The following is a 22,035-nucleotide window of genomic DNA, read 5'->3' as shown; positions in this document are numbered from 1 at the left end:
CTGTTATTTCTTGTGTTTTTGATTTTAGCCATTCTGACTGGTGTGAGGGGATATCTCACTTGCATTTCCTTGATGTTGAGCTAATGTTGAACATCTTTTCATGTGTCTCTTGGCCATCTGCATGTTTTCTTTGGAGAAATGTCTATTCATGTTTTCTGCCCATTTTTTAATTGGATTATTTGGTTTTGGGGTATTGAGTTGTATCAGTTCTTTGTATATTTTGGACACTAACTCTTTATCAGATATGTCATTTGCAAATATCTTCTCCCGTTCTGTAGGCTGCCTTTTAGTTTTGCTATTTGTTTCCTTTGCTGTGCAGAAGCTTTTTTTATTTTGATGTAGTCCCTATAGTTTATTGTTGCTTTTATTTCTCATGCCTGAGGAGACCATATCTAGAAAAATGTTGCTATAGCCAATGTCAGAAATTACTGCCTGTGCACTCTTCTAGGATTTTTGTGGTTTCAGGTCTCACGTTAGATCTGTAATCCATTTTGAATTTATATTTTTGTATGGTGTAAGAAAGTGATCCAGTTTCATTCTTTTGCATGTAGCTGTTCAGTTTTTCCAGCACCATTTGTTGAAGAGACTGTTTTCCCCAATGTATAGTCTTGCCTCCTTTGATAAAGATTAATTGACCATATAATTGTGGGTTTATTTCTGGGCTCTCTATTCTGTTCTATTGATCTATGTGTCTGTTTTTGTGCCAGTACCATACTGTCTTGATGATTACAGCTTTGTAGAATAACTTGAAATCTGGGATTGTGGGTTGTGATGCCCCCAGTTTTAGTCTTCTTTTTCATGATTGCTTTGGTTATTTGGTTTTTTTGTGGTTCCGTATAAATTTTAGGATTATTTGTTCTAGTTCTCTGAAAAATTCTGTTGGTAGTTTGATAAGGATTGCATTAAATCTGTAGATTGCTTTGGGTAGTATGGACATTTTAACAATATTTGTTCTTCGAGTCGATGAGCATGAAATAGCTTTCTGTTTGTGTTGTCTTCAGTTTCTTTCATCAGTGTTGTATAGTTTTCAGAGTACAGGTCTTTCACCTTTTTTGGTTAAGTTTATTCCTAGGCATTTTATTCTTTTTGGTGCAACTGTAAACGTGATTGTTTTCCAAATTTCCCTTTCTTCTTCTTCCTTGCTAGTGTATAGAAATGTAATGGATTTCTCTATATTGGTTTTGTATCTTGCAACCTTTCTGAATTCATTTATCAGTTCTGGTAGTTTTTTGGTGAAATCTTTAGGGTTTTCTAAAAATAGTATTATGTCATCTGTAAATAGTGAAAGTTCTATTTCTTCTTTACCAATTTTGATGCCTTTTGTTTCTTTTTCTTGTCTGACTGCTGTGTCTAGGACCTCTAGTATTATGTCAAATAAGAGGGTTGAGAGTAGAAATCCTTGTCTTGTTCCTGATCTTATGGGAAAAGCTCTCAGTTCTCACCATTGAGTATGATGTTAGCTGTGTGTTTTTCATACATGGCTTTTATTACGTTGAGGTATTTTCCCTCTAAACCTACTTTGTTAAGGATTTTTATCATGTTTCATAGAATATTTAAAATTTTACTTACTTGTTTTTTACAAAATAGAGAGGTTCAACAATCACTTGTACCAACTCAGTGGAGTTTTACTATCTAGAAAAGCTACAGTGTTATAAAGGCTTTTGATTACCTTAAAAGAAATATTGTAAGAATACACATAACCATATTTGATAATTATAAAATAATTTAAATGTATGTTTTAATTTTATGTTATGAGAAATATTTTAAAGTAATACTCCAAAATACTCCAGTTTAATTTTTAGAAAGAATTTTTTAACTTGTTTTTTTAATTGAAATAATCCCATTAATATGCTTTTCTAAAGGCATCTGTGTGAAGTCTTCATTCATTAATTGTTTAAATTGTGCACTTTTCTAAGAAAACTGTTTATACAAAGAAATACTTTGAGAAGTGTCTAAACTTTTATTTCTGGGCTTTATTTCCATTCTTTTATTTCTTAGTATAAAGAGAAATTCCTTTCAGATTTTCACTTGAGCACATATGGATATACTAGTGAGTTAAACCAGTATTTTTAATAAAAGTGGGAATAGGCAAAAGTTAAACTGTTTTAGCTCAAGAAACCTGGCACACAACGCCTCTCAGAATAATATGAAAGAGGAACTTGTCTGGTTGGCTCAGTAGAACTTTAAAACATCCTACCTATATTGTGGAGTAGGGCAGAATGAGAATAGCAGAGAGGTACCAGTGAAAATAGGAAAAGGAAAAGAAGGGAGGAAAGTTAACAAAGGAAAAGATGCCAGAGAAGTAGGAGGGAAGGCGAGGGATGTGGGGACCATTGCCCATTCATTCATTCCTTCATTTTGCACACATTTATTTTGTGCCTCATATATCAGGACCCTGGCATTTATTTGAGGGGTGGGGAATGTGGGGAAGGGGCAGAGGGAGAAGGAAAGAGAGAATCCCAAGCAGACTCCCCACCCAGCATGGAGCCTATTGCGGGGCTCAATCTCATGACCCCGAGATCACGACCTGAGCTGAAATCAAGAGTAGGTCACTTAACTGACTGAGCCACCCGGGCGCCCCAGGCCCCTGGCATTTTAAACAGAGGATCAAACAAGCCCTTGGTCTCTTCTGAGGCCTAAGCCTATTGTCCCATCCATTGGACTAATGGAAAAGAGCTTGAAACAAAAGATGAGCCAGAGTGGAGAGCGAGAGTGGACAAAGAGATCCAGCAGGGATATCAACAGATTGGATGCCAAAGGACAAGAGAGATGGAAGATGAACTTCTCCTTACTCCTTGGTAGAGTATGGAACCACATCTGGTCTCTCCTCTTCCACACCTACAGGATACCTGTGACTTACTTCTGGTGTCTTCTCTAACCCTGTCCTAGAGAGTACCCCCCTGGGGACACTGAGGACCACACCCACACAACCATCCATCTCCCAGAAAAACCTATATTAGTGTCTTTCACGCAAGGAACCACCATCACTGCCCTCTGAGTATTTTACACAGGAGTTGTGTTTGGTGTCAAGTAAATGGGTAAATAATGAACCAGGATGATAAATGCTGCTAACGAGATGAGTAAATCGGCTAGGTCTGAGGGATCCGGGAAAGTTTCCTGGAGGAAGTTGACATTTCCCCTTGTTAGTTCTTTTTTCTTTCTTTTAAAAAATTCTGTCAGAATAAACCTATTCTGGAAAAGCCTTTAATTTGCTTCACAGTGGAGAAACAAAATGTTTACATTTTGGTTTAATTCAAAAGTTAACGGAGGGGCGCCTGGGTGGCTCAGTCTTTAAGTGTCTGCCTTCAGCTCAGGTCATGATCCCAGGGTCCTGGGATTGAGCCCCACACCGGGCTCCCTGATCAGCGGGAAGCCTGCTTCTCCCTCTCCCACTCCCCCTGCTTGTGTTCCCTCTCTCGCTGTCTCTCTCTCAAATAAATAAATAAAATCTTTAAAAAAAAAAAGTTAACAGATTAGATGGGTTAGATCCGGTGTTTCATTGGTGGCTTACTGTTGGTAAAGTTTCTATTCCCCGCCCCCAAATTCATACCCATTTAAAAATGTGTAAAGTTTCTAAAAGAAAACACAGGATCTTTTGTCCTGCATTTCCACCATCCATTTTATACATAAATATGTGTAGGCAGTACACTGTTGCGACTTAATATGAAACACATGCCCTCAGAGCAATTTAACTAGTGTGTTTAAAATACACCAACTTATTTCCTGATTTGAGACTGCAGTTTTATCAGACTTTTAGAGGAAATGCTAAATCATGATAGGTTGCACTAGATTTCATAGAAGAGCTCTTTAGAGCAGTGGAGGAGTCTCAAAGGACTGAGCGCTTTTTCATACTTTACGTTCTTTCATATAAACCTGATTTAAAGACATTCATTGTCGCTTGTTTTCTTTCTTTCTTTTTTTTTTTTTTTCCTTTACAGAAACTATAACAGTGAGTCAGGATCCATTTGTGGTCCCTGGTTCATCTCAAGTCTGCGGGTCTGCGGTGGCCTCTTCTGCTTTCTTCTTGATGGACTTTGTTCTTTCTTGTCCTAAGCGTCCGTCTCCAGCCCATCTGCTACCCCCCACTCCAGGCGCTCTGCTTGTACTTGGTCTTGGCTGGGATGTCTAATAGGCCGTTTCAAATTTAACACAGCTGAAACAGAGCGCCTGGCCTTGCTCCCAGCTCCCTGCAACCAAACCTGCTCCTTTCCCAGTCTTGCTCCTGTTAATGAATGGCAACATTATGGAGCCCGTTTGGGTCCATGCTCAAACCTGATCCTTGACTCTCTCCATTCCCCTGGATAGTCTGTCATAAATCCTGTTGGCAGCACCACTCACTTCTCCCCACTTTTGCCACCGACATCCAGGCCTCCAGCCTCACCTGAGCTTCTCATTCCCTCTCCTTCCACCCTTGCCTTTCTATAGCCCATTCTCTACACGATGGTCAGAGTGATCCTTTCCAAACAGAAATCCGATCCATTCATGCCTTGGCTCAGAAGCAACCCAGTGGCTTTCTGTCTCATTTAGAAAACAATTTAGACATAGCTCTAAGCACCTAACAATCTCACTACCACTCTGATCTCATATTTCACCTTTCTTCTTCTCCCTTGCCCTGCTTTGCCCATACCAGCTTGCTTGCTGTTACTCTGTACCTAAGAACATTTGCATCCCAGGACCTTTGCACTTGCTCTTTCTGCTGACACGAACGTGCACCCCCACCCCCCACTAGAATTTAAGTTTCATGAAGGCAGGAACTTTGCTTTATTCCTTCACTGCTCATCCCAGCACCTGCCTGAGGCAGCAACGTGTGGCCAGGACCTAGGTTTTCTGATTCTAAGTCCAGTGCTCTTTTTGTGATTATGGGTGGCTTCCACAGGTTTTGAGGTCCTTTGAGCACAGTGATCACACCTTCTATTCCTTTTGGCCCACTCCCCATAGGGTATAGGACTGTGCTATCTAGTCGGTGAGGCCCTTCCATGTCCCTAGTAAATGCCATGGCTGGAATGAATGACTTTCTGTGCTCCTTGTGGTCTGTCATCTCCGATCGCAGACTCTCTTGGGGTGTCCTTCCCTCTTTGTAGGAATAAAAGACAGGCTGCTGTTCCTCATGGATACATAGTGGCATTTGGAAATTGCAGGCAGTTTGAGGGGAAAAGAAAATCCAAGGTGGTAGGAGTCTAGTGCTCAATAAATAGATTATTTGTATTCTGAAACTTAATGTTGTAATGGAACTGTGTAACTTTGGAGGAGAGGATTAGATTGAAATTAACAGCCCCTGTGCTGGTTTAAGGTTTTGTACAGGATGTTGCTATTTCTGCACTTAACCTGATGTTCTTAAGGAAAGTGTGTCCCAGATACCTTCTTTTGCAAATGAAAGAGCATCCCTGTTTGGCTTGGATCTTTCCAAAGCAACTGTTAAAGTATTAAAACTCCTACGTTTGATTTTGAACATTTGTGTTCTCTTGCCTGCAAAGTTTCTTAGGTGACTCTGGTAATCCTGATTGTCTTCCCCTTGTTTTTACAGGTGATCTGCAATGCTTTCACCATCTGTAATGCGGAGATGCAGGAAGTTGGTGTTGGCCTATATCCGAGGTAGGGCAAATGGTATTTCATTTACTAGAAGAAACAACTGTAATTCACCCAGCTCTCCGACCTTGTGGAAGGTGTCAGAAAGGCAATTGCCGCAGCTGGTTCAAGAGCAATGCTCGAAACCTAATGATAAATTCTAAGAAAATGGAAAATGTTACGTTTAAAGAAAAGAATTTTATAACCCTGTAGTATATGCTGTGGTATGAGCAAAGAAGCCCACCTCAGACCTAAATTCTTTTTTATTTTATTTTTTAAAGATTTTATTTATTTATTTTTTGAGAAAGAGAGAATGAGAGAGAGAAAGCACATGAGAGGGGGGAGGGTCAGAGGGAGAACCAGACTCCCTGCCGAGCAGGGAGCCCAATGTGGGACTCGATCCCGGGACTCCAGGATCATGACCTGAGCCAAAGGCAGTGGCTTAACCAACTGAGCCACCCAGGCGCCCACACCTAAATTCTTGATCTCGGGAGCCTTGGAGTAAGAATTTGGGGATCATGGATGCTAACAAAACTTGGTTATTACCTTGGGGCATCTGGGTGTCTCAGTCGGTTAAGCATCTGCCTTTGGCTCAGGTCATGATCTCAGGATCCTGGGATCAGGTCCTATGGGATCAAGTCCCTGGTCTGAGAGGAGTCTGCTTCTCCCTCTCCCTCTCCCCCTCACCCTGCTCTTGCTCTCTCTCTCAAGTAAATAAATAAATCTAAAAAAATTGGTTATTCCCCCACCTGCCCTCATCTTTTTTTTTTTTTAAAGATTTTATTTATTTATTTGACAGAGAGAGAGAGAGAGAGAGAGAACAAGTACGCAGAGAGGCAGGCAGAGGGAGAGGGAGAAGCAGGCTCCCCGCTGAGCAGGGAGCCCGATGTGGGGCTCGATCCCAGGACCCTGGGATCATGACCTGAGCCGAAGGCAGTCACTTAACTGACTGAGCCACCCAGGCGTTCCACACCTGCCCTCATCTTGTTCCTCAGCCTCCTGGGCAGAAGCACAGGAGTGTTTCACCAGACTCACAGTGTTGCACCCGTTGGGGTCATTTGGTCTTTTGGCTCAGCATACTCCAAGCTCCATTACCCCAGACTTTCTGGGTTTGGCCTTCTGAAGTGCTCTCTGCTGCTGCTCCTGAGGTGGACCCTTTTCCCCTGAGCTGCCAGGTTTTCCCTCCATGAACACTGCAGCCACTCCTCGGTCCATTTTGTTTTCATGCTGGAAGGGTGCAAATACAAATATAGTCCTTCTTACCATTAGTTGTGAACCTGAGAATTCAGCTGTTTTTCTCACTTCTCACAAGTGTTGTAAATCATGGGTCTGTTGGTCTGGGTCCTGAGAAAGATGGGTCAGAGCACAGGCTCAGAGTTCACGCCACCTCGTTCCAATTTGGTCCCACTTGCTGGTTGTGCATCCTGGGGCAAGCCGTTGACTTCCCCGTGCTCGTTCCTTCATCTCTCAATGGCCCTCATGAGATTCGAATGATGTTTGAATTTGGAAAACTTGTGTAAGGGCTAAGAAAGTGCTTTCTACACAGTGAGCGCTCACTTACAGTTCTTAGTATTATCCAATATGGTGCAGCTTAAACTCATTCCCTTTCTCAGATGGTAAAAAACCACCTCCATGGTATTAAAACGACTGGGCCGGGGCCCCAGGCGCTCCAGGATCTTGTCAGCAAGATGCCCTTGGCTGTCTGTGTAAGAGGGAGGACTCTCGTTATCCTTCAGGAGGCAGGCAGGTCCTGCAAAGGGGCCGCACAGACCAGAGCTGTGTGAGAAAGGCCGGTGGGGTCCTGGCTGCCGTCTAAGGAGACAGCTGTTCCCCACACTCACCCCCAGAAAGCGCTCAGAAAAGGTTTTTGTTAACACACTTCCCTAAGTAGCCTCCATCTTGGGGAGCATTTCGCTTTATGCAATGTGGGCTAGTGACATTTCTGGGACTTCTCCTAGAGCCCCTCAGTCCCTGGTGCCCTGTCAACATTACCTGTCCCCTCCGCCCCCCCACCCTGTGCTGAAGTGTCTTTTGCTGATTATATTCGTTAACTTTAGATGTTTGACTGTCTGCTGAGTGACGCTACCCTCTTTTTCTCTTTCCTCCAGTATGTCTTTGCTCAATCATAGCTGTGACCCCAATTGTTCCATTGTGTTCAATGGGCCCCACCTCTTACTGCGAGCAGTCCGGGACATCGAGGCAGGAGAGGAGGTAAGCCACCTGCTTTTCCCACCGTCTGGCCTCCTTTTCATCAGAGACCCTTCCCTGAAACCAGCTGTGCCTGAGGGACAGCTTGTCCCGATCCTTCTGCCAGGGAGAAGAGCCATAATGTGTCCACCCAGTGACCGATTTTCCCCTTAGTCCTTATCCAGGATTATAGGTGGATTGCCTTTGTAAACCACCATTTCTTTAGATCTCAGCGGGTCCTCTTGTGTGTGTGCAAGAGAGGGATATGAGCATGTGACAGAGTGTCCATGTTCTGTGCATGTGATGGTTTGCCAGCCTTTCGTATCCCGGCCAGTGCTCATCCTTCGTGGGCAGGAGCGCAGCCTGGCTTGTGAATGGGATCCCAAGGGCTTATTACCCCCAGGGCTACTTGTCCCATTTTGCAGGTGACTCGTGTACCTTCATGACAAGAAAGCAAACAAGATTTACTCGTTCACGTGGTCATGGGGCCTTTGCAGAGCTCTCAACGTTTCTGTGCAATTGTTCAGCAAAGATGGGAAGGGCAGAGAGGCCAGGGAGTATAACCTCCTGTAGTGACTTAGCCTTGACCCCCCGGGGTTGTAACCTGCCACACCGGCCTCTTGGGAAGAAGAACCTTCTCCGAAGTGCCAGGTCTCACAAGGCAGCTGGGGATGAGCTGCCCCCGGGCTCCCAAACCGGAGCCCACACAGGGTTTGCACACGTAACCACCCCGAACGTGTGCTTATAGGTATTTACACTCTTTAGAACTTAGTTTCCTTCCACCTTCCAATTTGCTAAAGTGGATATTTATTGCAAGGAAAGCAGAGTATCATAAGCTTTGATTGCATTTATGCAGCACTCAACCAATAAAACCTAAACTCGGTCACCATATTTTATGTAGACAGGGATTGGGCTTCGATAAGACTCCCTCCAATCTGATTTTCAACTGAATAAGCTGTCTCCTATACAGCCACTTACTGGATTTCCGTTTTTAGGACCCCTGTGCTCAGTGCACTGGGGCATCTGTCAACGAGATGGAGAATTACATTGTTTTTTATTCTAGGGCTACGTGATTGCGAGGCAGGTAAGAAAGGGGGGCGCTGTCCATTTGCAGCCATATTAGGTGCGGGAGCTGAGGGCCCCCTGTCCCCGAAGACGAGGTTGCTGCCGCTGATAGGAGGATGATTTACTAAATTAAAAAAATCAGTAACTGGAGAGGCAAACAGAAAAACTAAAAGACACAGTCGGCATTTTCAGGAACAACAAGGAGATTTTCCTATGCCTTGTTTTCTAGGCTTGGTTGCCCGTTATTTTCATTGGTTGGTTTTCATTTAGTTGAAAAAAAGTCTTGTTTCTTGGTGCTAATTTCACTTTTTTCATGTCCTTTTCCTTCCATCTCTGGAGCAACAAGCAAATCCTTCCTCTCACTTGACACAAAATAATTGTGCTCAGCATCAGGCCCTGCAGACTCAGAGATGTTCCCGCACGATACTTATCAAAGCAGCTTCCCAACAAAGGGAGCATTCTCCCTCTAAGTCCTTTCATACTGTCTATTTGGAAGATAATTTTGTTTAATTGAGGTGTAATCAACATATGACATTCTGTAAGTTTCCAGTGTATCACACAATGATTCGATGTTTGTGTATATTGTGAAATGATCACCACAGTACGCCTAGTTAACGTCCATCACCAAACATAGTTACAGACATTTTTTCTCTTGTGATGAGAACTCTTAGTGACTTTCAAATATGCTTTGCAGTATTGTTAACTATATTTGCCATGCTGTACCTTATATCCCTAGGACTGGCTTACTTTGTACCTTTTGACCTGCTTCACCCATTTTACACCCCCCTCCCACCTCTGGCAACGACTGCTCTGTTCTCTGTGGCGATGAGCTTGATTTTTTTTTTTTTTTTTTTTTTTTTTCAGAAAATAAAATTTTCCCCACCCCATCGTGTGTCTTGGTGGGTGACATTTTGTCTGCACGGTTGTTCCCCGTGCCCCCCCCCCCATTTTCCTGTGTTAACGTCACATACCCTTCCAGATTCTTTCAAACATCATCTCTTCTATAAACCTCTTCCCGATTTCCCAGATTACAGGAAATGTCTTCCGCTTTGAGATCTCCTTTATTTTCTTTGAGGTTATTCTGGCCCTTCTGGTGACTTCTCTGTTTGCCGTAAGCATCATGAGGACAGGCCCTTGTGTCTTACTTCCATCTCTCCCTTAGTACCCAGTACTTGGCCTTGCCGCCAGGAGACATTCATGGCCTGTTGTTGACTTGACTTCCATTAAAGTGAGCTTCCGTGGAGCCCAGGATTGCTTTCCCTGAGGGAACTGTTGGCATTCTGGATGGTCAGCGGTTCACTGCGTCGGTGAAGGCTGCTGTCCTGAGTCCCTGCTCAGTTGATGCCTGTAGCTGCCCACCCCAACACCTGACATTCCTCCCACACATTTCAAACTGCCCCTTGGGGCAGAGGGAGAACCAGGAGGAAAGACATTTTGAGGTTGATTAAGAGGGATAGTTCCTTTTTATTGTGCAAATATTTGCTTTAGTTCAACTGAGCAAGGAAGTAAATTTAGAAGCTCTTGGCAGTTTCAGAGGATCAGCTTTGCATCTTGGCTCTACTGCCCATCAGGGAGCCCCTAGTTCTAGCACGTGCTCCCTGGGATGTGAGTCCCAGGATACAGGCTCCATGAGGGACGGCTGTATAGTGCTTCTTAGAGAGAAGATCCGTACTCTGTATCTGTTGAGTGAGTGAATAAGGCTTGCTGCAGACAAAACCAGAGGTGGAATAGAATGTTAGAGCCATTTTTAAAGCTACCACTAATCTTCAGGTGTGTCCCACGGGCCCCAGAAAGAAAGTAACATGAAAGCCAGCCATTGCCAGTTTGAGATGAGAACATTTCAGACCTCAGCCCGGGAGACTGGGAATTTGCATAGGTTCCACAGTAGAAGTCACCATGGAAATTTCCTACCCTTTGTTTCTCTGCACATGAAGCCCATCCCTTGGACCACTTTCAGACCCTTCACTTCAAACCAGCACTATCTATAACACTTTGCTACTTCAGGATTTCCACTGTAATGCTGAGTTGTTGGGTCTGTTGGTTTGGTTTGGTTTAGTTTGTTTGGTTTGCTTTTGCTTTGGGGTTTTTGTCTCCTCATCTAGTACCTCCTACAGAGAGGTTTATAGTAAGGTTTGAGGCATGGCCCCCATGCTGGATTGCTGACAGCTGCCTCTTCAGGGTTCTGATAAGCCATGAAATGTGTGTTATCTGCTGATGGTTTTCTAAAACATGGATCAGGGAAGAAAGCTGGACAGTCTAGGCCACCCTCGTGGAAATTCCTGGTAAGAAGAGGTTGTAGCTGTTACAGATAACGCCCCTGGCTGCCAGCATCCTCTGGAGCCGTATCAACTGTGAAAAATATGATTTGCATAAACTGAGCATGTCAGTATCCCTCATATTGGTTTTAATTTAAATTGTGTGGGATTAAGACAGTCTGTTTCTTCTCTCAGTCCTCTTATATGCTAAGTCATTTGACAAATTCACTGCCTACTTATTGGGTATCATGTCCTGGGGTGGGCATTGGGAGTACAAAGATGAGTAAGACCTAGGCTTGCCTTCCAGAGCTCAAGGTATAAACAAGGAAACTGACATAAAACAGAAAATAGTAAGAGAATATGAAATGTACAATAGTATAAAGTACATAGGGCTTTATAGACGTTCAGATTAGGGGCATCCAGGTGGTGGTAGGGGGCAGGGGTGGGCGAGTGGGTAAGAAAGGCTTCCAGAGATGTGACTCCTAGACTCTCGAAGGATCCATAGAGTTCAGCTTGGCTGACACAGGTGAAGGCGTTCTAGACAAAGACACAGAGACAAGGGACAGAATGGTGAGTTCAAGGAGTAGGAAGCATTCTTATCAATTGACTGAAGACTTTGAATGTGACCAACCTATGAGGGAATATGCAGGGACCAGACGTGATTGTAGGACCCCATGGGGGCCTTATTAAGGAACTCCTAACAGTGTCTGGTCTATGGGAGGCACTCAGTAGATATTCATGAAGGGGTTGGGGACAGGCAATGGGGCCACACTGAAGCAGAGGAACTGTGATCAGTTTTTCCATGTGTAAGCAAGGTTGGACCAGTGAGGGTCAGGTTGATGCAGTAATCCAAGCAAGAGGTGACAATGGCTCCCCGAAGTCAGGAGAAATTCACGTGGTGGCTCATGATGGGGGATCTGAAGAATATGATATTTAGAAGCTAAAATTAGCAGGATTTGCTAATGACCGAGTACAAGGGTGTGACAACAAGAAGAGAAACACTAACACTCAGGTGTGATTTTAAAAAGAAGTGAGATTTGCAGTCTTGTTTTCAGTTCAGAGCCAGTAACCGCAGAAAAATTTGTAATTGTGACTGTGTGATTCCAGAAATGAAAATGAAGTCTAATTTTAATTTGGTCTTCTTATCCACTCTGTTGTACATAATGAAAAGATGGGCTTCATGGAAAAGGGGTTCCTTTGCCTTGAAATATTCAAGTAAGCAATATATCCAATATCCAGCAAATATCTTTCATGATATTACTCTAATGTTGGAAGTGATTTACTGCATTTCCCATACAAACTGCTCTAAAATGGCAAAGCAATGGTCAGTGGCATTAATATTTTAATGCGATTTTGTTCTATGCCATTAAAGCATCCACTGGTCAATGGCCACGTTTCATATATACGTTCCTGCTAAATGAGCCCTACATGTAGTGAGCAGATTCTTCATTAAAAGTGGTGAACCAGTGAGTCTTCAAGAAAGGGTTTTTATCTTTGGCTGATAAAATGATTTCACTGTCATTGCCCGTTAGTAACCTATGGTGCTTTTCCCCCCCAAAATATGCATAAAAATGTTTTGCCATTGAGATCTTCAGTTTTGACACAGTATTTTGTGAACTTGGATGAATGTGGAAGGGGCAAAAAGGAGGGAATGAGGCAGTGTTCATGGGAAGCGGCGTGTTTGAGCCAAGCTTGCGGGCTGAGAGCGCTCTGAAGAAGCTGATGGTGCAGGGCAGGCACGGGCTAGCTGGGGCAGGGATGCTCCATACCGGCTCGCACCGAGCACACCGTTTCTGAGGAGTTGCCGTGTATATAACCATGAAGACTGGAAAGTGTCTGGAGAGATATCCAGGCTAGAAAGGCAGACAGAAGATCAGTGGGCAAGACTTTGTGTGCCTTACCCGCAGCCAACAAACCCAGGGCCCATTAGAAAGCCATAGCCCAGTCCAGGTAGTGATCACAGGCAGTTACAGGGTAGTGATGGAGGCTGTTAGAGTCTAGTTAGTGGGGTTAAATGAAATAACTAGTCTCCTGTTGCCCGTTCACTGCCTGGCGTGATCACTTGTGAGTTGGCCCTTGTAATTAAGTCTTAGGTTAACCAAACTTCTTTCTCTGGCCCTGGGTTTGTTGGTTTCACATTCAGTTCATTTTACCATCACCTCATTTAAGGAAACCGGGGCTCTCAGAGCCTGTTGAGACAAGATGAACGCATACCCTTCCCCAGACTTACTAGCAGGCGGTTTCAAAAGTGTGCTTTGAAATTGGTTATTTGGAATTTGGGACCTGGAGTTATCCTACAACAAAGCCTGGTATGATGGCCCTTTGCATCTCCCAGGCAGCCCCAGGTTCAGATCACAAGCAAGAAAAGGGATTTAGGGACTTAAATCCGAAGGAGCCCAGTTGTCACAGAACAGTGTGGAGTGCAGGCTTATGCATTTTAGGGTTGATGCCAGTGCAGCCCCTCCAGAGGCGAGTCTCCATTCAGCCCCCAGAAGGATGAGAAGCAGCCATATTAGAGAAAGAGTATCTGGCTTGAATCAAGGGATGTGGGTCCAAATCCCCGAGGGATCCCAGACCTTTGCTGATTTTTAACTGTCTCACACGCCTCGCTCCGTGAGTGCCTAGCACGTAGTAGATGTTCAGTAACATCGTTGCCTGCACTTCTTGAGGCCAGATACTCTTATTTCTGTGTTTCAGAGCATAGTTGCCTAACATGGGAAGGGTCTAGAGAGAGCCAGCTAGCCAGACCGGGCCGTGGCTTCTGTCACCCTGGGGGTGGCCATGGGGGCTGGGACAGCTCTGGTTGGCTGACCAGGCCTTTCTTCCACTGAGACCCGCCCAAAGCTATGGAAGGCGACTCAGACCAGGACGGTCACATTGGGAAAGGTAGAAAGTGGTTGATTCTGGATATATTTTTAAGATTGAGCACACAGAATTTCCTGGTGGATTGGGCAAGAATGTGAAAGGGAGAGAGAAATCAAAGATGACTTTGAGGTTTCTTCTTGAAGGACATGAAAGATGCATTGCTGTCAGCTGAGATTGGGATGGCTCCAGCAGAGATGGAACAGGCCTAGGGAGATCAGGAGGGCCATTTTGTGTATGTTGAATTAGCCTTTCAGCGTACATAGATCTGGTCAAGTGTGGGATGTGTGAACATCGCAATATTACCCAAAGACCTATGTCTCCAAGTGGGACTTGACAGCGACAGGGACACCTGACCTTTCACCATCCAAGACAACATAATCACTGTTTGAAAGGGCCCAAGGAAGTCAGCTTAAGAGCTTCCATCTAGGATCACATTCTGACATTAGTTCTCCCTACTTGGAAATTATTCCTTTTTTTTTTTTTTTAAGATTTTATTTATTTATTTGAGAGAGAGAGAGAATGAGAGACCGAGAGCATAAGAGAAGGGAGGGTCAGAGGGAGAAGCAGACTCTCCAAGAGCAGGGAGCCCGATGTGGGACTTGATTCCGCGACTCCAGGATCATGACCTGAGCTGAAGGCAGTTGCTTAACCAACTGAGCCACCCAGGCGCCCCCTTTTTCTGTAGTCACAAGTAAAACAGTCTCCTAACTTCAAAGCCACCAAATTTGGTTGACTTCAAATTCCATGAGGCTGCAGGACTGATTAGGATTTAAGAGCATCTGGGTGCATCATCTGCTGCCCCTTTGGGGGCTAGAATTGATCTGGCTTCTCTGATTGCGAGCGGTTATAGCTTTTACTACCCAGCCTTGGTATTACCCAACACACACCAGCTCTTGATATTCTCTTATTTGGTGGATAAAAGGCGGGGTGTAAAAGTGTATAGAGGCCAGGAGTCCAGGTCTTTAAAGTAAGTATATAATATACAGGTGCTCACCACACAACAAAGACTGGAAGGTAATGCATTAAAATTTTGCAAGTGATTATTTGCATATAGAGACTGTAAGTAGTATCTTTCCTTTTTGCGCTTTTTGGTATGTAATGAAAATGTGTTTTGCTTAAATAATCAGCAATGATAGTAAGCATGTGTTAAAGATGATGAGCACCGCAGCCACGTGACCCTCTCCTCTGTGGCCCCCCCAGCTCACCATCTGCTACCTGGACATGTTGATGACCAGTGAGGAGCGCCGGGAGCAGCTGAGGGACCAGTACTGTTTCGAATGTGACTGTTTGCGATGCCAAACCCAAGACAAGGTATGGGGGGGGGGGCGAGACCATCTTGGAGCATCTCCCAGGCACGATCCCAGTGACCTCTCAGAGAACCCCACTTTTCTTTCATTAATCCACAAAGAAATGACTCTCATGCAGAGTGGGAAACTAAGGTGGGTAAAAAGAATGCATTGTGGGGCACATGTTTTATCTCCTTGAACTTTTATCACTCACGAAGCAGTGAGAGGTTTAATCTCAGGTAGGGATCTATGGAGCTTAGATTCTAGAGGGAATATAGGCGATAAACGTATAACGAAAAGGACATTGAAGGCTGGAGCGCTGTTAGATCATACAACAGGGGGGTTAGGGTACATTATGGCTGGTAAGCTACCGCTCAATTAGTGAATGTACTGAGTCATTCCTAGTTTTTTATTTCCTTGTTCTGTAAGGCTTTTTGCTATAACGCTTATGGCAGAGAGAGCTCACTTATCTCTAGCAACTTTTACTCTCTGAGAAAGGAAGAAAAGCCAAAATAAATGCCATAAAGACAATGAATGAACTTAGGTTAAAAAAAAGATAATGAATGAATTTTCTCCTATTATTCATGTGCTTCCCTCACATTGAACCTATTGACTTTTGGTTTGCACACAGTCGAGTTATCTGATTAATAACTCTTACTTTTGCAGAGTGTTTTGTATTTGTGGGAATTCTTTTGTAATTACTATGTCGTTTAACTCAATAATTGTGAATTAGGAAATGCAACTCAGAAAGGTTTGGAGGTGTGCCTGTGGGAGACTCTGGGTGAAGAAAACGGGGCAGAACCAAGTCTCAAACTTAGGTCTTTTGACTGAATCTAGTGCTCCTTCCTCTCTACCATAGAGCCACCTGTGGTCTCTGGTGCCAGGATCAATGGAGAAAGGTTTCTGTTTTCCCTGAAGGAGAAGGGACCACGTGCTCATTCTAATGAGGCAGGAATCAGTGAACACGATTAGTTTTTCATGAAAAAGAAATAAATGCGCTAAATGGGAAAAGTTGGATCCACCGGTAATACCTGCCCAAGATTCAGTCTGCTTTAGCATTAGCCTTTTGTGGCAGCCACGCATGCTGGAATTATAGGGGATCCCCTGGGATTTCTCCCCAGACCATCATCTGCAATGGCAAGAAGCAAGCTATCTTCCCACCAGCCTCCTTGAAGGGGAGGTCTTGGATTTAGTGCCTCTTACACTTCATCTGTATTGTAGACCCACAAAAACTTTCTCGGATAGATGCTTGTATTTTATTAAAATTGGGGTCATGTTCACTTTTGGGTTTTTTTGGTGTAGTTAAAATCAGGCTAGAAATTGTCTATTAGGAAAAGGCTTCGCCTAAAATAACAGATAACCCAACTAAAATGGTCCCAGGATGACTGATGCCCTCAACCCTCAGCCAGCGTGTCCAAGCTCTAGACATGAAGAAGAAGGGGTAATAAAAGGCAAAGAACAAAGGGCAAAGCTCCTAGGGATTTCCACCTACACTTGACTGTTCAGAACTGTATCGTATGACCCCTGTTAGCTGTAAAAGAGGTGAGGAAACTACATTTTTAGGTTTTCAGCCTTTAAACTAGAGGAAGACAAGGGAGAGGAAGGTTGTGAGTGGCTTTTGCGAGGCTGATCTACAGTGTCCACCGTGTTCATTGAGACCATTTTCTTTCCTCTTTTGGGCTAAAAGTTTAATATTGTATTAGGGTTCTCCAGAGAAAGAGCACAACATGGTGTGTGTGTGTGTGTGTGTGTGTGTGTGTAAAGGAGTAGTGGGGGGGATATTTATTATAAGGAGTTGGCTCATGTGATTGTGGAGACTGAGAAGTCCCAAGACCTGCAGTTGGTAAATGGGAGACCCCTGGTGAAATTCTAGTCTGATCCAGGAAGAGCCAGCCTTTCATTTGAGTCCAAAGGCAGGAGGAAAAAAAACAGCTCAAAGGCAATTGGGCAGGAGGAGTTCCCTCTTCCTTGTGGTAGGGTCAGTCTTTGTTCTCCTCAGGCCTTCAAGTGATTGGGTGAGACCCACCCACACTGGGGAGGGCAGTCTACTGATTCAAATGTGAATCTCATCCAAAAGCACACACATACCCAGAATAATGTTTAACCAAATACCTGGACACCCTGTGACCCAGTCAAGTTGATACATAACATTAACCATCATAAATGTTGTGTTAGAGATGGACCAAATGGTAACATGGAAAAAGTACTTAATAATTCTGCTTGATTCTAATCCATTCTGTGCCTGACACACTGAGTGGCCTTGGGCAAATCATTCAACCTCTCAGATTTATTTCATCATCTGTCATACAAGGGACCCATATCTCATTGTGGTTTTGATCTGCATTTCCTCTGTGGTCACTACATTGAACCTCTTTTCATGTACCTGTTGGCCATCTATATCTCTTCACACCTGTCAGAATGGCTAGAATCAAAAAGACAAGAAATAACAAGTGTTGGTGAGGTTGTGGAGAAAAGGGAATGCTTGTGTGTTACGTTATTGGTGGGAATGCAAACCCGGGTGGCCACTATGGAAAACAGTTTGGAGGTTCCTCAAAAATTTAAAAATAGAACAACCATATGATCCAGCAATTTTGCTTCTGGGTATTTATCTAGAGGAAATGAAAACACTAACTTGAAAAGATCTCCGCATCCTCATGTTCATTGCAGCATTATTTACAATAACCAAGACATGGAAACAACTTTAAGTGTCCATCCATAGATGAATGGTTCAAGAAAATGTGGTATATATACACTGGAAGATTATTCAGCTGTTGAAAACAAGGGAATCTGGCCATTTGCAAGAACATGGATGGACCTTGGGGGCATTATGCTAATTGAAATAAGTCAGACAGAGAACGACAAACACGGTATATAACACAACGGAATTAAATTGGATGCTCTTAAAGCCCCTTCCAGCTCTGTTATCCCATGTTTCTCTGAAATGTTTTCCTAGGAGAAGTGAGTGGGGTGTGTATTGAGATGAGAATAGAAACCTGATTTCAATTAGCTCATCAGTTATATTTTCAAGTTTCTATTTACCTGAAAATTTTATTCTGTTTTGTGATGTAAACATCCCTCTTGAAATCTCTGTATTGCTGATTTGCTTTGAAAAAATAAGACAGGTGAATCCAGCTTAACGCATTCCCCAAAGATTATGAATTCAAAACTACTTCAGTCAAAATTAAATTTACTTACAGTTCCTAGGCTTAAAGTTTTCAAGATTATTTTTCTGCTTTTCTTGGACCATAAGAAATTCATCTCAACAAGTTTCCATGTGAGGCAGTATTTATTACAGTGCTCGAATCTGCATGGTGCTGGACTCATGCGCTGACCTGTTTCAGGAAGGCAGGAGGCCTATCAGAGCGGCTGTGATTTACATGTGTGGGGTTAGGTGTCATTTCTAGTCATCAGCAGTTTAATTTCTGGAAGGAATAGAACTTACCTTCTAAGGGAGGCTTTGGAACGATTTGGCTTCTCCTGTGGTTTGCCCAGGTCAGAATCCTAGGCCATAGAAACAGAATAATAGACCAATGGGAATTGATTGTTCCCTTAAGTTTGTGGGCAGTGCGCAGCATGCTTCCTTGGATGTTGCCTGCTTTGTGGCAAGAAAAAGCTGTGTTTCCTGGCCATGTCACTTTTTCTTTCCTAAAGCCTGTTACATTTGATCCTTCTTCTAAAACACAGTCAGTTTACTAATAACACCGTTGCCTCACCTCACTCCTGGATTATTGAAATAGCCCCTAATTGGTCCCCTGGCCCTCCATGTCCCCTCGATCATCCATCCTGCACACTGTCCTACAGTAAGTTTTCTGAACCACCACTGTTTCCATGTCATTGCTTTGCTCAGAATTTTGGAAAACATTTGCCATTGGCTTTAATCTTCAGGATAAACTTCAGACTCTTAGCTTGGCATTCGAGGCCATGACCCCAAAGTCCAACCTACCTTTTTTCCCTTCCTTTCTCTGCCTTCCCCAATGCGTTCTGTCTCATCACACCCTCCCACCACTCAGAAGCCTCGGAAGGGCTTCCAGGCACACATCCGTACACTTCTCTCTGCATATCAATCTAAGTATGTAAATGTAGGCAGAGTAGCTCTGTGCTTTAATGGCTGTAAATCTTACGTTGATTTGTGAAATAAGAGTGACAGGAAATAAGACAAAAGCAAGTCAGTGCCCCAAAGGCATTCCGTATGATCCTATAAAGTGACCAGAAACCAATCACAAATTACTCTAACTCTCCCAGCAGCCAAAGCTGAAGGACTGAGTCAGAATTCACAGTAGCTGTGAGGTTGGACACACACCTGGTCCTCGGCCAAAGCCCAGTTTTTCCCGGTACTGAGGCCAGAGCCGCTCCAGAGGGTCCCAAAGAGGCAGTGGGCAACATCCTCAGCAGACTCCACAATTATTTAAATAGCTGATTTTTTATAATATTTTCAATGTGGCTGATAGACATAATTTCAAATTGTAACTTAATAAAAGAAGTAACACGAAAGGTTAAAATTTATATACTCTTGGTTCCTATCTCTCTGATGGTTTGCTCCCTTCTAAGAATAAAATTCACACTGTACCAAGGGAAGCAAGGACTGCATACACTTCAGATGATCCTTCATTAATGGTATTTCTTGCAGTCTTTTCAATTCTTTATTTTAATTTTCATTAAAGTGATACATGCATACAGTCTGAAAAATCAAAGTGCTAGAAGCCAGTTCAAAACACTAGTACGCTTTCCCTCTCCTGCTCCCGAGATAACCCTTTTTGGGTTTGGCATTTATTCTCTGTTTCTAAAGCTAAAGCTCCCTTAAATCACATCCTAGGGATGTTGTTTGCTACTGGGTTGGTTTAAGGACTCTTTTTTATTCTTAGGATTTCAAGTTTGGTTTTTTTCCCATATCTCCCAGTTTATGTTTTATTTCTCCCTATCTCTGCTTCATACCTTCATATTCTCTCCTCCTGAGTCCTCCTCTGTTACTTACCTTTTTGAGCATCTGCATCATACCCTAAGAGTCTTGGTCAGTCAGAGCCATAGCTTTTCCACTGGAGTAAACTCATGTTCTGATCTTTGATTTTTGTTGGTTATCTTCCTTAGCATTGCATTTCACTAAGTGGTTTGGAATTTTATAATGCAAGCTCATTTGGAGTGGGAAGTATTCTGGTTTTGCTCCTTTCTTTCCTTCTGTGCTCATCCCCTCTGTCTGCTGGCTTTGCACTTGCCTCTCACAGACCCCTCAGATGTCATGGCATTTGGAACCGATGTGCCACAGTGTTGTTGAGGCTCTGCAGACCCGGTTACTTAGGTGATGGGCATCTTGGTGCTCTGTACCTAGAAATGTGCCTTCTGACCTTTCCAGGCCCAGAGCTTCTTATATGTACTCAGCCTAAGGGAACAGGTCATCAGTCCTGTGTCTACAGCCTCTTTTTATAAACAAAGGAGCCTTACCTGGGCTTGACTCACCTTTCTTACATGAAGCATTTCTAGCCCCTTCTAACCGCAGGAATGGAACGTGTGCTTGCTACCGCCTGCTTCCAGACCCGAGGCCCTAGCTTCAGCTTGGCGTCTTGCTTTGCATTTCTGTTCTATTTTTGGTCCAGGGAGACGTCTTTTCTTGTTTTTGAATTAGTAAAGCTATTTTTGGTTTCTCTTTTTATCTTTTACTCACCATTGCTGTGGGGTTTGGGGTAAAGGGGAGCACTTCAAAGTCTGACCTTATATCATCTTGATTGGACATCTGCGATTTGCTTTTCAAGCATGTAGGTGTGAATTCAAGGCTTTGGAGGCAAAGGAAGATGTGAAGATAAAGGATTGAATTCTCCTGAGGGCTTCCAAGCATGTGTGCACCTTTTACCCTGTACCAGCCTGTCTGAGATCCCGGAGAAGGGGTCTAGATCCTTTATCACAGGGCCTTCTGTGGAGAGAGACTTGAGCAGAGTCATTCTGAAAACAGTTGAATAAATGGCTGTGTGTGGTGTGTGTGTGGGGGGAAGCAGGGGGGAAGCCCTAATACGCTTCTCATTCCTGATGCTACAATGCTAAGTCCGCTTCCTCTTAATCTCTTCATAGAAATGAAGTGCTGTTAGTTATCGTCCTTGGTAATTATTTCAGCCTGTGTTTGAAGATCCTCTTGTGTATCATGGAATTTCCTCTCTTTGGTCACTTCTGAGGCCCTCCCCGACACGTGTGCATTATGGAGCCTGGAAGTGGCCCAGCATCCTACATGGGGAGCACCTTCCGGGGGTGCTGTGCTTGGTTCCTGCATATACTGTACCTCAGTGGGGCTATTCCGTTAAACTCTGGTAAGCAGGCAGCAGAGGCCAGAGTGAGCCAAGGAAGAACTGGTGTTTCACTGAAGAAGTAACCAAGGCAGTGCTAGAATTAAAGCTGCAGTCAAAGGAACTGAGAGTTCTCTGCCCAAGAAGAAGTTGATGGTAACTTGAGTCTATTTAAAATACGAGCAATTAGTTAAAGGTCATTTAGTAAACCAAGATTTTTTTTTCTGCTGCCTTCTTCCATTTTGCTAAATTAATTGTAAGCAGAAATGCCTTGTGGCGGGCCGATGAGCTCAACCAGCTCTGAGCTGTTTCATATTACAGGTTTTAACAGCCTCCGCGGAGTGTGTGCCCTGTGTCTAATGTTTTCATCGTAACGGTATTACGTTATCTTCAGGAAGAGTTGGCAGGGGATTGAAGAACGGTGTGTGTCTGTGTGTATGTTTGTGTGAGAGAGAGACAGACAGACAGAGACAGATTTTAAGGGGTCCAAGCCCAATATGAGTGTGTGTTATCTCTGCCTTGCTTCTCCCAACAACAGAAGAAAGG

The 22,035-nt window shown here is 43.7% G+C and overlaps 1 protein-coding gene across 5 annotated transcripts in view; it reads left to right on the top strand.

The window, feature by feature from the left end:
- Nucleotides 1–22,035, top strand: part of SMYD3 (SET and MYND domain containing 3) — a 713,262-nt gene that overhangs the window by 550,571 nt on the left and 140,656 nt on the right. For all 5 annotated transcript variants that reach the window (XM_045877596.3, XM_045877597.3, XM_064594436.1 and 2 more), the window contains 3 exons: nt 5,525–5,592; nt 7,674–7,776; nt 15,138–15,248. In XM_045877596.3, coding sequence (XP_045733552.1) covers nt 5,525–5,592; nt 7,674–7,776; nt 15,138–15,248 — 282 coding nt within the window. The remainder of the gene's footprint in view (nt 1–5,524; nt 5,593–7,673; nt 7,777–15,137; nt 15,249–22,035) is intronic.

This window comes from Mirounga angustirostris, unplaced genomic scaffold (assembly GCF_029215605.1).
Source record: "Mirounga angustirostris isolate CCGP_5_RB_7025 unplaced genomic scaffold, mMirAng1.0.hap1 SCAF_6, whole genome shotgun sequence".
NCBI lineage: Eukaryota > Metazoa > Chordata > Mammalia > Carnivora > Phocidae > Mirounga > Mirounga angustirostris.
This window is presented reverse-complemented; position numbering and strand designations above follow the sequence as displayed.